General features: G+C 40.7%; 1 protein-coding gene across 1 annotated transcript in view; it reads right to left on the bottom strand.

The window, feature by feature from the left end:
• The window catches only part of ATP9A (ATPase phospholipid transporting 9A (putative)), a 421913-nt gene that overhangs the window by 58897 nt on the left and 345717 nt on the right, over positions 1 to 17299 (bottom strand). The window contains exon 23 of the mRNA XM_053693787.1: positions 6525 to 6680. Coding sequence (XP_053549762.1) covers positions 6525 to 6680 — 156 coding nt within the window. The remainder of the gene's footprint in view (positions 1 to 6524; positions 6681 to 17299) is intronic.

Below are 17299 nucleotides of genomic sequence, written 5' to 3' on the forward strand. Positions count from 1 at the left end.
TTTGTTCAGCTACACAGAATTTCTAAGCATATAAGAAAAGGGATTTAACAAAAACAGAAATTTTAAGCTGCAGTTGTATTTTGCACTAATAAAGTTTGACCTGTTACATTTCCCTATCCATATCCCACACACATTTGTATTATTTATTTATTTTTGGAAAGCTTTTTAATATACTTACTCATAGATTCTATTATTATCTGTTGCTACATTCAGAAACAAATAATAATAATGGCTGCCCCAACTGTGATTATTCCTCCTATCATGGTGATGTTTATATATATATATAAATGAGCAAATGGAGAGCACTCTCACTTTAAGTCAACTTGCCAGAATGCAAACAGAAAACAAATAACAATAAGCAATGGCTTGCACTCACTGGTCTTTTGCAAAAAACGTGCCTTTAATGTAACGTTTCCTTTGGGTCTTTTGCAAAAAACGTGCCATTAAAGGCACATTTTTTGCAAAAGACCAGTGAGTGCAAGCCATTGCTTATACACACACACACACACACACACACAGACATGCATACTATAAATGATCTGTTAAATATAAAACAGGCTAAAACCTAACTCTCTGCTTATAGGTGGCGCTTACTCAAGCACTGTGTAATCTTAAAGGGCCATTATAGTGAAAAAAACAACATACTCCAATTCATTAGAGCATGTAATTATATCACTAGTGACCCTGGAATGCTATGTGTTTAACCTCCACAAATGAGTTAAGCACATAGTTAAAGTATCACACAGGAGCCACAGTGAACTGATGATCCTGATCAGATCAGGATACTGATCCAATCAGCAGCGCTAGTTGGATGCCCCAGCAGGTGATTGGGTCAGTGGCAGTTTCTGTGTGGGACCAGTAACCCCTGCAAAGGGGTTAAACACATACAGTAGCTAAACAGCATTGTAGGGTCACAAGTGATAACATTACTTGTTCTAACAAATTAGAGCACAAAATATTTTTTTCACTTAATTTTTTTCACGGACCTTTAAAGGTAGAATAGAAGTACACTGGACTTCCTCCTTCCATGGGAAAGAACTATAGTAACAAATCATTTTAACTATGGCCAATGAAATAGGTGGTTGCAATGTGTTTATAAAACTAACGGACCAAATAAAGCTAACTTGAGACTCTTAGTAACAAAATGAGGGGACTTAAAGTGTATTTGAGGCCATTGTGAATAGCAAACCATAACAATGACTTTCAGCTGGGGACAGTTCCCTAGAGAGGAAGTATAAACTGAAAGTGTAAAATGTTGTATACATAATCTAACTCTACAATTCCTGCAACAAACTATTTAATACTGACCCTGTATATGTTATATACTTTAAAATGACACAATCAGAATTGTAGCAAGTGTGGCTGTAATAAAAGTTTAGTGCCCATAAGTATCAGCTTTTATAACTATCTGCATGACCTTAAAATAGGGAGGGCGGGGCAAAATACTTTAAGCCCATATCCTTCTTTTTTCTCACTGCTTTACAGGGAAAAAAAAGTGAAAGTGGTCTGAAACAACAGAGCACATATCTACATCTACAGAAATAGTGTGACACTTTATCTAATTTATATTAGTTAACACATTTTTTACTGTGTTATAAATTTAGACTTGAGGCAAGAGATGACCAAGTGAACCAACATCTGGTATGTACAACATATATTAACATTATTAAATCTGTATGTAAACAAAGTTTTACTGTACAACATCTTATTATAAAGAGATATGCAGGTGAACAATTTGCTATTTCACTGTAAGCACTAAATACTTTTTAGAAGAATAGTATTGAATTGATTTCCCGTCTCCCTTTAGTCATGGGTGCCTCCATATTGAAATCTGGCTTTCAATGCATTCCAGTGCTCACATTTTGCACATGTGCAGTAACTCTACTTCAGATACCTGCAGTGATGTGATATTCCATATTGGTGGCATCTATACTTAAAATGTGGTACGTGAAGTGTTTAGTGTCCTTTTAAATAGACTTCTTCATTCCACCATTAAAGGACATGAAACCCCAATGTTTTCTTTCATGATTAGAGAGAGTCTAAAATTATAAACAACTTTCCAATTTACTTCTATTATCAAATTTGCTTCATTCTCTTGGTATCCTCTGTTGAATGGGTAGCAATGCACTACTGGGAGATAGCTAAAAACATCAAGTGAACCAATGACAAGAGAAATATATGCAGTCACCAATCAACACTTACCCCCCAGTAGTGCATTGATACTCCTTTTCAACAAATTAAACAAAGTAAATTGGAAAGCTGTTTAAAATTGTATGCTCTGTCTGAATCAATAAAGTTTAATTGTTACTTTTTTGTCCCTTTACGTTTAGCACACATGTGTAAATGGTGCCACAGTGCATTTTACATATTGGATACATTGAAACTGTAACCAAAATCCAGTATTTCTGATTATTATGTAGAACTGCAAACTAGGCAGTCAATAATGCAGCACATAATTCATCCCTAGTACAGAGGTTTTTAACAATTTGATCACCAAACACCTTACCTGCACTAACTTTAATAAAGTGATTTGATTGTTTGTGAATCGCTAGGATTTAGCAGTGGAACAAATAAAAGGGACTTTCAGTCATGAAGTATAAAATACTTAACGGTGAATGTTCCTTTATTCGTCTGCAGCGTTCACCGCGCTGGGCGCCTCAGGCCGCCCATGGCAGAACGCTATTTTATCACTGAGGTGATCTAGGCATGCTAGCATAATGCCAGCTGGGGCGCACATCTATTGGCTAAGAGGTATAAACGTCTCCTTAGTGATAAAAAAGCATTCTGTCATGGGCTGCCTGAGGCACTCAGCACGGTGAAAGCTGCAGACAAATAAAGGAACTTTCAGCATGAAGTATTTTACTTAAATGAAGTATTTTATTAATGGCAGAAAATCCCCTTTATTTGCTGCACTGGTAAATACTAGTGTTTCACAAATGCTAGGATTTACCATCACCTAAATGTTTCTTCTAAACTTTTTAAGCCAACTCTGCTTACAGTACTTTGAGCTTTTCTATTTACAAATGTAGTATTTAGGGTTTTGTGCCCCTTCTTTAGTTTAGCTGTAACAGAGCTACATAATGACTAGTAAATAGGAGTGGACAAATGTCAGAATTTTTACATTTAAATGGAAGGATAAATGTTCCCCAAAAGGCCTACAAAGAAGAGTATGAGAATCAACATCACCGCACCCCCCAATGAATATGTTAGGCAATCAATCTGCATTTATTTAGCATGAACAAATACACCAGACATATAGTTATAATGAATGTGAAGGAACATTCATCCATCCCTACTACTAAAATTAATTTTATTATCCTTTCTTCACATACACTGTGCTCTGACCTAGATTTTGCTATAAGTTGACTTTGTCACATTGTACTATATAACATTTATTTGAGTAGCTGTCAAAAAGGTTATCTAAAACAGATGTTTAGCCGGAGTGGCACCAATATGGTGGTCTTAAAACAAATGACGTCACAAGATGTTGTAATTGCTAAAGTTAATATGGTGTTGGGCAGCTTTAAGTATCGCAGTCCAAGGCTTATGGTGCTACACAGAATAAGGTCTTATGGAAAAAACAAAAATAAAACATTGAATACACTGGGGCATATGTATCAAGCTCCAAATGGAGCTTGATGCCCCGTGTTTCTGGCGAGTCATCAGACTCGCCAGAAACAGCAGTTATGAAGCAGCGGTCACAAAGTCCGCTGCTCCATAACCTGTTCACCTGCTCTGAGCAGGCAGGCAGACATTGCCGGAAATCAACCCGATCCAGTACGATTGGGTTGATTGACACCCCCCTGCTGGCGGCTGATTGGCCGCGAGTCTGCAGGGGGCGGCGTTGCACCAGCAGCTCTTGTGAGCTGCTGGTGCAACGCTGAATACGGAGAGTGTATTGCTCGCCGTATTCAGCGAGGTCTGGCGGACCTGATCCGCAGTGTCGGATCAGGTCCGCGAGACCTTGATAACTATGGGCCACTGTATTTACATTTTTGATAGTATATTACATTTACAAAGCCTCAAATTGTCAAAAGATATATATAAAAAAAATCAAGAATGTTGGATATATTTTTTAAAAGGTAAGCAAACATGTTCTAAAGCAAAAAAAGGGTGCGACTCACTGTCAGCAACAATCCTTTGGCATATAAGCAAAAATTTTAAACATTTTCAAAATGTTTAAATTTCTTTAGTGACATACGCCCAGTTACTTTGTGGGAGCATAAAAGCTGAATTTATAATAAAACAAAATAAAAAACTGCACCAATCTCTCAACAAAAATGATGTTGAGAAATAAGCATTACACTGCTCAGCTACAAGGCATTTAGCAGTAACAATTACGTAAAAAACATAAATGAATCTTTTAATACCAGCTTTGGTTATTATACACTCACATCCATTTTACGGATTGTTTATTCTGCATAACATTGTTTGGAGAAGAAAGAACTTCCTTCTATTACATTTATTAGTCACTGCATGATGTTTTCTGTCACCACTTCAATTGTAATATTTCCTTCTGTTTATAAACTTGGATATTTGTAGATTTTTATAGCAGCCTCCCAAAAAATGCCATAGAAGTATTTTAGGCCAAGCTACAGTACATTAAATGAGAGAAACACAGAATATCCTGAGATAAAGACAGGATTTGGATATTAAAACTTGTTTATTCTCTAGGCCAGAAAAAAAGGCAACTTGCATTGCTAAAACCTGAAGAGATATATGATAAAACTTCATAAAAAAGGCAGTTCTGCATAAGTATACAGTATCTATGTTAGTATCTGTTCATAACCATCCTAGAACCTTAAAGGGGCAATAAAGCCCACCATGTTTCTTTCATTATCCAAAAAGAGTGTACAATAAAAAAAACACATTAACCAGTTTGTTCTCTTTGTTTAATAACTAGCAAAGGTACAAAAAAAGTAATTAAAAAAATTACAAAAAATGTATATCCCTAACTACCTTCCTAGTCGCACTATTAAATCTGCAAGAATTCATCACATTTATTTTTAATCCCTAAACTGCATTAACCCCCATCTCAATAACCAGCCAGAGCTGCCATCCGCTAAAATTTGCCAATATCTATTAACCCCTAACCATAACATTCTCATTGGCAGTTATAGTGGTTAGCAGGTTTAAGTGGTTGAGGGGTCACAGCAATTTGGGATTGTAATATATGATTTGATTAGGGAGTGCAGCAGTTTAGCGTTAATAGGTTTTAGGGGCAATGGGGGTTGCAGCCATTGTTTTACCTCCACTGTATCACTTAATTCCAGACAAGCTGCTTATGATTTTTTAAGATTATTTTAACATTTTCTATGTATTTGGCTTCTTTACAACGTGGATATGTTGACAAGAGCTTTTATTAAAATAATTGTTGCTTTAATAGCTTGGATCTTCAGTTCCAGTCCCAGTTTTAAGCTAAAAGTTTTTTTTATTTTGTAAAAAATCAAAAACAAAAAACTGCTGTTACGGTCTATTCATTTCATAACATTAATCCACCCCAAGAGAATTTCCTCTTTTGTGGAGCTAAATTAACCTCATCAGTTTGATATTAAAATAAAACTCCTTCAGTTGTCTATCAGTCATCTAGATATTTGTGTATCATTTTCAGAAATTAATCAACAATTGAAATTGAAGGAACTGTAAAGAATACAGCAAATTTAAAATTTTTGTTCAGCAAAGATGTGATGAAATGTGTTTTAGAAGGAGCATTGGTAAATACTTGCTGGTCTTTTTAAACTGGGTCAAAGTTTTGGGGACTGCATACATCTCACATTAAAGGGACATTAAACACTTTGAGATGGTAATATAAAATGATAAATTGTATATAATAAAACAACTCTGCAATATACTTTTATTATTTATTTTGTCCTCTTTCCCTGTAATTCCATTCTGAAATTGTGAGCTTTTCAGTTCCTGTTAGAAATGGAAGTGCAGAACACTGTTAAATCCAGCACAACCATTGGCTGCACACTCTAGTGACCTATTTATAACTGACCCTAATTGGCCACAGCAGAGAAGGTAACACAAGTTACAACATGGCAGCTCCCAGTGTTTTATAGACACTAAAACTTTACACTTATTTTGTCACTTTTTAAACAACTAATGCAACTTTAAAAAATACATCTACATGTTAGTCATGGACTAATCTTTTCTTTGAATGCATCATTCTATCTAGCATGTATTTAGTGTTTAATGTCCCTTTAAAGGAAAAATTTACTCAGGCATGCAGCTCATATGATTGCATTGTATCAGCTCCTGAAACACACTTCCAAATGGACTGTCCCCCATGCGGGGGTTGGATTTTGCTGCTGTGTTTTGTTTATATAGCTTTTCTATAGCCAAAATAAATATTTCAAACTACAAAATAAAGGTAAAACATCTACTTGTATACAATTTGATAAACTCAAGCAGGTAGATAAGATCATTGGGAACACCGCTGAGGGAAGAAAATGTCACAATCTAAAGTCCCTTTAAACTTTCTTATTTTACTGTTGTAAACAGCATAGAGATGAGTTACATACCTGCATAGTACTGATACACAAGCTTCTATGGATGACAAATTGGCTGAGTGCTGCAGATCTTTTGTAGCTGTTCCTTCCGTGAACCATCAGTAGACGTCCCAGGTGTTTAAACTGTGTGATCGAGAAGTCTGCAGCTAGAGATGCCTGCTTCCCTTCCTACAACATAAATAATGCATGGGTGAATAATCAGAATTTATTATTCCCTGTCAGAGATTGGAGGCACAGGGAGAGGATTAGGCAGTAATATACCATTTACTAACACAAAAGATACAAACATATCAATACAATACAGGGGAGTACAAGACTGTAAAGTTTATATGCCTTAAATGTTCTGAAGGATGAATGTGCTCAGATTGTGAAGTGTGACAGGTTATTATTATTGTCATTTATTTGTAGAGCACCAACAGATTCCGCAGGGCTAACAGTGGAATTACTTAAATACTCTCCTTCACACTGAACACACATACATGCATAAAAGTTCTATGTACATTTATAGTTCACAGAGCAATTATAACGTTAAAGCTGTTCTCTCAAAAATAACCAGGAAAGAAGACACGATAAATAAACAAATGTGAATTTGTCCCTGGCTAAGGAAGAGAGGCTTATTTAAAGAAAAAACTCAGAAAAGAGAGTCACAGGAAACTGGAAGGGACAGAGGAAGCCAGAGCGTTGTTGGTTGAGGAAGTAGTAGAGCCATGGGAACCAGAGAGAAACCAGAGTTTCTCAGTTACAGTAATCAAATGACCTAATAAGTGATATTTTAAGTATTTCCTTTTTTTTGGGCTGTTCAGTAGCTTAGCAACTGTGATTGACTACCTGGTCGTAAAATAAGGAAAAACCTGTAAAATCTGGACTGTTATGCCAACTTTAGGGCTGGAGTTGAGAAAACCTGACTATGAAGTTAGCATATTAGTTATCTATAGGATAAAGGAAATAGTCATGTGATAGAGATAGATTACGGTTATGGGGTAGGGAAGAAATAAGTGTCAGAAGAACAGAAGGAGAAAACCATGTGTCAGAAAAATAAAACAAGCGATTAGTTGAGGAGAGACAACCATGGGGTACAGACCAGGGATGGAAATGGGGTCTGCATCATTCCCTACATCACCTGTTGTTAAATAGTCACTGTTGAAACTAATGTATATGATAATAAACTATAGAATTAGTATGACACAGCGCTAGGCAGCAAGAATAACAAGGTAACGTACAGACTCATATCAACGGATGGGATAAGACTTGTACTAAAGGCAAGAATCCATCATAGCAGATCCTCTTTTTTTCATTCCTGCATAAATTGTTCATTATAAATAAATTAAATTAAGCTAAATAGTATATATTATTTCAGACATTAACATAAAACACATTTAAAGATCTCCATGTGACCGTCAAAAGGGATGGGAAAAGCCATGGAGTAGAAAAGAGCGACAGACATTCAGTGTGAAACAGGCAAAGAATAAAGGGGGGGGGGCTAAATCTATGCTTACCTGATAAATTCATTTATTTCATGGGTGGTGAGAGTTCACGAGTTATCACCTATAGGAATATTCCCCTCCTATCCACTAGGAGGAGGCAAACACCCAAACACACCCGAGCTTTAAATCTCTCCCGCTTCACATGATCCTCAGTCATACATATATAGCCAAGTAGAAGAGGGAAAAAACAGGAAAAATTAAGCAGGGCAAAGAAGTGCAAAACAAGTGCTGCCTCAACCTGAACAAAAAGAAAGGGCAGAGCTTGTGGAATCTCACCATTATGAAACAAAGAAATGTATCAGGTAAGCATACCTTTTGTTTTCTTTCATCAGATCGTGCGAGTCCACGAGTCATTTCATGTGGGAATCAATACGAGACCACCATGAATTAGGGGGGGGGAGAGACAAACAGTAAAGGCTGGATGTTACTATTCAGGAATTACAGCCCGCAGAACTTTCCTGCCATAGGCAGCCTCAGAAGAAGCATACACATCAAAGCGCTAAAATGTAGAAAAAGTGTGTAAAAAAAAAACTCAAGTAGGGGCCTTAAAAATCTGATCAATAGAAGCCTCATTAAGAAAGGCCCAACAATTGCACTAGTGGAATGAGCAGTAATGCGCTCAGTGGGAGGTTTCCCTGCAACCAAATAAGATTAGCAAATTAAGACTTCAAGCCAAGTGCTAAAGTAACAGACATTACTTTCTGACCTTTGTGAGGCAAGAAAAATTAACAGAAAGACAAGAATTCCTGAAATCTTTTGTAGCTTCCACATACTATTTGAGAGCTCTTACAACTTAGAATTCTAGCTGTACAAAAAGATGGAACCATAATTTCCATATTGATAGTATCTGTAGATACCAACTTGGTGAAAAAAGAATAGACAGTGCAAATATCCTGAAAAAGGTTTGTGCAACAAAGTTGAAAGCTCAGAGACTTTTCTAGCCTTCCAAGATAAAAGCTGAAGGTCAAAACCATGCATCAACTCAAAAGGAGGATTAAGATTCTAAGGAGGAGAAACTGGACAAATAACTGATTAAATTCTGATCAGTGCCTGAACAAAAATCGAAAGTCATCAAGGAGGGGGGGGGGGGCCCACTAATTTTATAGATCGGTATTAGGCAACCATTGGGTATTGTAGCTGGCTTTCCAATCGGCCCAAATCAGTTCCAAAAGGTCAGAGTTTTCGAGGGAGTAGAAAAACAGAATTTATGCTTACCTGATAAATTTCTTTCTCCTACGGTGTGTCCGGTCCACGGCTTCATCCTTACTTGTGGGAATATTCTCTTCCCTAACAGGAAATGGCAAAGAGAGCACAGCAAAAGCTGCCCATATAGCCCCCCTCTGGCTCCGCCCCCCAGTCATTCGACCGACGGTTAGGAGAAAAAGTAGAAACTATAGGGTGCCGTGGTGACTGTAGTGTACAGAAATAAAAAATTTTAAACCTGACTAAAAGCCAGGGCGGGCCGTGGACCGGACACACCGTAGGAGAAAGAAATTTATCAGGTAAACATAAATTCTGTTTTCTCCTACATTGGTGTGTCCAGTCCACGGCTTCATCCTTACTTGTGGGAACCAATACCAAAGCTTTAGGACACGGATGAAGGGAGGGAGCAAGTCAGGTTACCTAAACGGAAGGCACCACGGCTTGCAAAACCTTTCTCCCAAAAACAGCCTCCGAAGAAGCATAAGCATCGAATTTGTAAAATTTTGCAAAAGTATGCAGAGAAGACCAAGTCGCTGCCTTACAGATCTGATCAACAGAAGCCTCGTTCTTGAAGGCCCATGTGGAAGCCACAGCTCTAGTAGAGTGAGCTGTAATTCGTTCAGGAGGCTGCCGTCCGACAGTCTCATAAGCCAATCGGATGATGCTTTTCAGCCAAAAAAGACAGAGAGGTAGCAGTAGCTTTCTGCCCTCTCATCTTACCAGAATAAACAACAAACAAAGATGATGTTTGTCTAAAGTCCTTTGTTGCTTCTAAATAGAATTTTAAAGCACGGACCACATCTAGGTTGTGTAACAAACGTTCCTTCTTTGAAACTGGATTCGGACATAGGGAAGGAACAACTATTTCCTGGTTAATATTCCTGTTGGAAACTACTTTTGGAAGAAAACCAGGTTTGGTACGTAAAACTACCTTATCTGCATGAAATACCAGATAGGGAGAAGTACACTGCAAAGCAGATAATTCAGAAACTCTTCTGGCAGAAGAAATAGCAACTAAAAACAGAACTTTCCAAGATAGTAACTTGATATCTATGGAATGCAAAGGTTCAAACGGAACCCCTTGAAGAACTGAAAGAACTAAGTTTAGACTCCATGGAGGAGTCATAGGTCTGTAAACAGGCTTGATTCTGACTAACGCCTGTAGAAATGCTTGTACATCTGGCACGGCTGCCAGACGTTTGTGCAACAAGACAGACAGAGCAGAAATCTGTCCCTTTTTAAAGAACTAGCTGAAAGACCTTTCTCCAAACCCTCTTGGAGAAAGGAAAGAATCCTAGGAATTTTGATTGTACTCCAAGAAAAACCCTTGGAATCACACCAACGGATATATTTGTGCCATATCTTATGGTAAATCTTCCTAGTCACAGGCTTTCTGGCTTGAACCAGAGTATCTATAACTGAATCTGAAAACCCATGCTTAGATAGAATCAAGCGTTTAATTTCCAAGCAGTCAGTTGCAGAGAGACTAGATTTGGATGTTCGAATGGACCTTGTACTAGAAGATCCTGTCTCAAAGGTAGCTTCCATGGTGGAACCGATGACATATTCACCAGGTCTGCATACCAAGTCCTGCGTGGCCACGCAGGAGCTATTAGGATCACCGAGGCCTTCTCCTGTTTGATCCTGGCTACCAGCCTGTGAAGGAGAGGGAACGGTGGAAACACATAAGCTAGATTGAACGACCAAGGCGCCGCCAATGCATCCACTAGTGTCGCCCTGGGGTCCCTGGATCTGGACCCGTATCGAGGAACTTTGAAGTTCTGACGAGACGCCATCAGATCCATATCCGGAATGCCCCATAGTTGAGTTAATTGGGCAAAAACCCCACTCCCCCGGATGGAAAGTCTGACGACTCAAATAATCCGCCTCCCAGTTGTCTACTCCTTGGATGTGGATTGCAGATAGGTGGCAAGAGTGATCCTCCGCCCATTTGATGATCTTGGATACCTCTGTCATCGCCAAGGAACTCTTTGTTCCCCCCTGATGATTGATATACGCTACAGTCGTCATGTTGTCCGACTGAAATCTTATGAACCTGGCCTTCGCTAGGTGAGGCCAGGCCAGGAGCGCATTGAATATAGCTCTCAGTTACAGAATGTTTATCGGGAGAAGAGACTCTTCCCGAGACCATAACCCCTGAGCTTTCAGGGAGTCCCAGACCGCACCCCAGCCTAAGAGACTGGCGTCGGTCGTGACAATGACCCACTCTGGTCTGCGGAAACTCATTCCCTGAGACAGGTGATCCTGAATCAACCACCAGCGGAGCAAGTCTCTGGTTACCTTGTCTACTTGAATCTGGGGAGACAAGTCTGCATAATCCCCATTCCACTGTCTGAGCATGCACAGTTGCCAAGGATCTAAATCAGTAAAACAACATCTCAACCCAGAGGATTGGTGGACAAGTCCACATTTCACCTGGGAAGGGCTGTGGGTCCACAAGGAGCAGCTCACTGTAGATAAGTCCCCATTTCACCTGGGAGGCCTGCAACATTTCTTCACTGCAAAAAGACCTTTAACTGCCTGGCTGATAACGCCTTGTCTTCCCTTCTGAATAGCAGGTTAGTTTGAGGATTGGTTAGAGCATCCCCCTTAAAACAATGAGTAGCTCTTGCACTTGACTTTCACCTCACTCCTAATCAAAGAGGCAAAAAGACTGAGAATGATGAGGAGTGGGAGGGATTTTAAACTGTCAGGGTGTCTTTTACCTCCTCCTGGTGTTCAGGAAAGGAATATTACCACACATGATGACTTGTGGACTGTCACCATCTGATGACAGAAAAAATGCTATAGGGTAGGGGAAGAGGGGACGCTGTGCGATTAACAAAAGTGAAATGACCACAGGGAGGATAAGATGTGCAGCTATTGGGAAAGAGATGCCTGAGGAAGTTGGAAATATAAAGAGTGGGGACATTAGGGAAAGAAGGGGAGCTGTGAGATTAACAAGAGAGAGAAGACCATGATGACCAAGAGTGGTAACCATGAAGAAGTGAAGAGAGCTGACTTTAGGACATAGAAACAAATGGTAATTCATAGGATGGATCATGGATAGCCATGAGTTCCTCCCAGAAGTGGCTAGTTTTATATGTTTTATTAGACTTGCTGGCTAATATTACCTGACTTTGCACATTACGCTTCTTTCCTTACAGCTATCTTGCTTATAGCCCTGATTGTTATAGTGGATAAAGGTAGATTTAAAGCTGACTAGATGTGTAAACTGCCGACATAACAGATTACAAATGGCTCGCTATTTTGATCTTTTGCTCATACTCAAACACCACCAGAAGTGAACTTTTATTACATGTTAAAAGTTAAATGATTGCAGGTGAGGTAAAGCCAACGCATGCTAACTGTTAGACTTTGGATATCGCAACCTTGCTAACTTCTTCTCCGCATAGACTTCAATGGAGTGCACAAATGGAAAAAAACATAATTTATGCTTACCTGATAAATTTATTTCTCTTGTAGTGTATCCAGTCCACGGATCATCCATTACTTGTGGGATATTCTCCTTCCCAACAGGAAGTTGCAAGAGGATCACCCACAGCAGATCTGTTATATAGCTCCTCCCCTCACTGCCATATCCAGTCATTCGACCGAAACAAGACGAGAAAGGAGAAACCATAGGGTGCAGTGGTGACTGTAGTTTAATTAAAATTTAGACCTGCCTTAAAAGGACAGGGCGGGCCGTGGACTGGATACACTACAAGAGAAATAAATTTATCAGGTAAGCATAAATTATGTTTTCTCTTGTTAAGTGTATCCAGTCCACGGATCATCCATTACTTGTGGGATACCAATACCAAAGCTAAAGTACACGGATGATGGGAGGGACAAGGCAGGAACTTAAACGGAAGGAACCACTGCCTGTAGAACCTTTCTCCCAAAAACAGCCTCCGAAGAAGCAAAAGTGTCAAATTTGTAAAATTTTGAAAAGGTGTGAAGCGAAGACCAAGTCGCAGCCTTGCAAATCTGTTCAACAGAGGCCTCATTTTTAAAGGCCCAGGTGGAAGCCACAGCTCTAGTAGAATGAGCTGTAATCCTTTCAGGGGGCTGCTGTCCAGCAGTCTCATAGGCTAAGCGTATTATGCTCCGAAGCCAAAAGGAGAGAGAGGTTGCCAAAGCTTTTTGACCTCTCCTCTGTCCAGAGTAAACGACAAACAGGGTAGATGTTTGACGAAAATCTTTAGTAGCCTGTAAGTAAAACTTCAAGGCACGGACTACGTCCAGATTATGCAAAAGACGTTCCTTCTTTGAAGAAGGATTAGGACACAATGATGGAACAACAATCTCTTGATTGATATTTCTGTTAGAAACCACCTTAGGTAAAAACCCAGGTTTGGTACACAGAACTACCTTGTCTGAATGAAAAATCAGATAAGGAGAATCACAATGTAAGGCAGATAACTCAGAGACTCTTCGAGCCGAGGAAACAGCCATCAAAAACAGAACTTTCCAAGATAAAAGTTTAATATCTATGGAATGAAGGGGTTCAAACGGAACTCCCTGAAGAACTTTAAGAACCAAGTTTAAGCTCCACGGGGGAGCAACAGTTTTAAACACAGGCTTAATCCTAACCAAAGCCTGACAAAATGCCTGGACGTCTGGAACTTCTGCCAGACGCTTGTCAAAAGAATAGACAGAGCAGAGATCTGTCCTTTTAAAGAACTAGCTGATAAGCCTTTGTCCAAACCCTCTTGGAGAAAGGACAATATCCTAGGAATCCTAACCTTACTCCATGAGTAACACTTGGATTCACACCAATAAAGATATTTACGCCATATCTTATGGTAGATTTTCCTGGTGACAGGCTTCCGAGCCTGTATTAAGGTATCAATGACTGACTCGGAGAAGCCACGCCTTGATAGAATCAAGCGTTCAATCTCCATGCAGTCATTCTCAGAGAAATTAGATTTGGATGATTGAAAGGACCTTGTATTAGAAGGTCCTGCCTCAGAGGCAGAGTACATGGTGGAAGAGATGACATGTCCATTAGGTCTGCATACCAGGTCCTGCGTGGCCACGCAGGCGCTATCAGAATCACCGATGCTCTCTCCTGTTTGATTTTGGCAATCAGTCGAGGGAGCAGAGGAAACGGTGGAAACACATAGGCCAGGTTGAAGAACCAAGGAGCTGCTAGAGCATCTATCAGCATTGCTCCCGGGTCCCTGGACCTGGATCCGTAACAAGGAAGCTTGGCGTTCTGGCGAGACGCCATGAGATCCAGTTCTGGTTTGCCCCAACGATGGACCAGTCAAGCAAACACTTCCGGATGGAGTTCCCACTCCCCCGGATGAAAAGTCTGACGACTTAGAAAATCTGCCTCCCAGTTCTCTACGCCTGGGATGTGGATCGCTGACAGGTGGCAAGAGTGAGACTCTGCCCAGTGAATTATCTTTGAGACTTCTAACATCACTAGGGAACTCCTGGTTCCCCCTTGATGGTTGATGTAAGCCACAGTCGTGATGTTGTCCGACTGAAATCTGATGAACCTCAGTGTTGCTAACTGAGGCCAAGCTAGAAGAGCCTTGAATATTGCTCTTAACTCCAGAATACTTATTGGGAGGATTTTACCCTCCTGAGTCCATGATCCCTGAGCCTTCAGGGAGTTCCAGACTGCGCCCCAACCTAGAAGGCTGGCATCTGTTGTTACAATCGTTCAATCTGGCCTGCGAAAGGTCATACCCTTGGACAGATGGACCCGAGAAAGTCACCAGAGAAGAGAATCTCTGGTCTCTTGATCCAGATTTAGTAGAGGGGACAAATCTGAGTAATCCCCATTCCACTGACTTAGCATGCATAATTGCAGCGGTCTGAGATGCAGGCGCGCAAATGGCACTATGTCCATTGCCGCTACCATTAAGCCGATTACTTCCATGCACTGAGCCACTGACGGGCGTGGAATGGAATGAAAGACACTGCAAGCATTTAGAAGTTTTGATAACCTGGACTCCGTCAGGTAAATTTTCATCTCTACAGAATCTATAAGAGTCCCTAGGAAGGAGACTCTTGTGAGTGGTGATAGAGAACTCTTTTCCACGTTCACTTTCCACCCATGCAACCTCAGAAATGCCAGAACTATCTCTGTATGAGACTTTGCAATTTGAAAGCTTGACGCCTGTATCAGGATGTCATCTAGATACGGAGCCACCGCTATGCCTTGCGGTCTTAGAACCGCCAGAAGTGAGCCCAGAACCTTTATAAAAATTCTCGGGGCAGTGGCCAACCCGAAGCGAAGAGCTACAAATTGGTAATGCCTGTCTAGAAAGGCAAACCTTAGGAACCGATGATGATCTTTGTGAATCGGTATGTGAAGGTAGGCATCCTTTAAGTCCACTGTGGTTATGTACTGACCCTCTTGGATCATGGGTAGGATGGTCCGAATAGTTTCCATTTTGAATGATGGAACTCTGAGGAATTTGTTTAAGATCTTTAGATCCAAGATTGGTCTGAAGGTACCCTCTTTCTTGGGAACCACAAACAGATTTGAATAAAATCCCTGTCCTTGTTCCGTCCGCGGAACTGGATGGATCACTCCCATTACTAGGAGGTCTTGCACACAGCTTAGGAATGCCTCTTTCTTTATCTGATTTGCTGATAACCTTGAAAGATGAAATCTCCCTTGTGGAGGAGAAGCTTTGAAGTCCAGAAGATATCCCTGAGATATGATCTCCAACGCCCAGGGATCCTGAACATCTCTTGCCCACGCCTGGGCGAAGAGAGAAAGTCTGCCCCCCACTAGATCCGTTTCTGGATAGGGGGCCGTTCCTTCATGCTGTCTTGGGGGCAGCAGCAGGCTTTCTGGCCTGCTTGCCCTTGTTCCAGGACTGGTTAGGTTTCCAGGCCTGTCTGGAATGAGCAACAGTTCCCTCTTGTTTTGAAGCAGAGGAAGTTGATGCTGCTCCTGCCTTGAAATTTCGAAAGGCACGAAAATTAGACTGTTTGGCCTTTGATTTGGCCCTGTCCTGAGGAAGGGTATGACCCTTGCCTCCAGTAATGTCAGCAATAATTTCCTTCAAGCCAGGCCCGAATAAGGTCTGCCCCTTGAAAGGAATGTTGAGTAATTTAGACTTTGAAGTCACATCAGCTGACCAGGATTTAAGCCATAGCGCCCTACGTGCCTGGATGGCGAATCCGAAATTCTTAGCCGTTAGTTTAGCCAAATGAACAATGGCATCAGAAACAAATGAGTTAGCTAGCTTAAGCGTTCTAAGCTTGTCAATAATTTCATTCAATGGAGCTGTCTGGATGGCCTCTTCCAGGGCCTCAAACCAGAATGCCGCCGCAGCAGTGACAGGCGCAATGCATGCAAGGGGCTGTAAAATAAAACCTTGTTGAATAAACATTTTCTTAAGGTAACCCTCCAATTTTTTATCCATTGGATCTGAAAAAGCACAACTGTCCTCAACCGGGATAGTGGTACGCTTTGCTAAAGTAGAAACTGCTCCCTCCACCTTAGGGACCTTCTGCCATAAGTCCCATGTAGTGGCGTCTATTGGAAACATTTTTCTAAATATAGGAGGTGGGGAAAAGGGCACACCGGGTCTATCCCACTCCTTGCTAATAATTTCTGTAAGCCTTTTAGGTATAGGAAAAACGTCAGTACACACCGGCACCGCATAGTATCTATCCAGCCTACACAATTTCTCTGGAATTGCAACTGTGTTACAGTCATTCAGAGCAGCTAATACCTCCCCAAGCAATACACGGAGGTTCTCAAGCTTAAATTTAAAATTAGAAATCTCTGAATCAGGTTTCCCCGAGTCAGAGATGTCACCCACAGACTGAAGCTCTCCGTCCTCATGTTCTGCATACTGTGACGCAGTATCAGACATGGCTCTAACAGCATTTGCGCACTCTGTATCTCTCCTAACCCCAGAGATATTGCGCTTGCCTCTTAATTCAGGCAATCTAGATAATACCTCTGACAGGGTATTATTCATGATTGCAGCCATGTCCTGCAAGGTAATCGCTATGGGCGTCCCTGATGTAATTGGCGCCATATTAGCGTGCGTCCCCTGAGCGGGAGGCGAAGGGTCTGACACGTGGGGAGAGCTAGTCGGCATAACTTCCCCTCGACAG

Source organism: Bombina bombina, chromosome 1, assembly GCF_027579735.1.
Source record: "Bombina bombina isolate aBomBom1 chromosome 1, aBomBom1.pri, whole genome shotgun sequence".
NCBI lineage: Eukaryota > Metazoa > Chordata > Amphibia > Anura > Bombinatoridae > Bombina > Bombina bombina.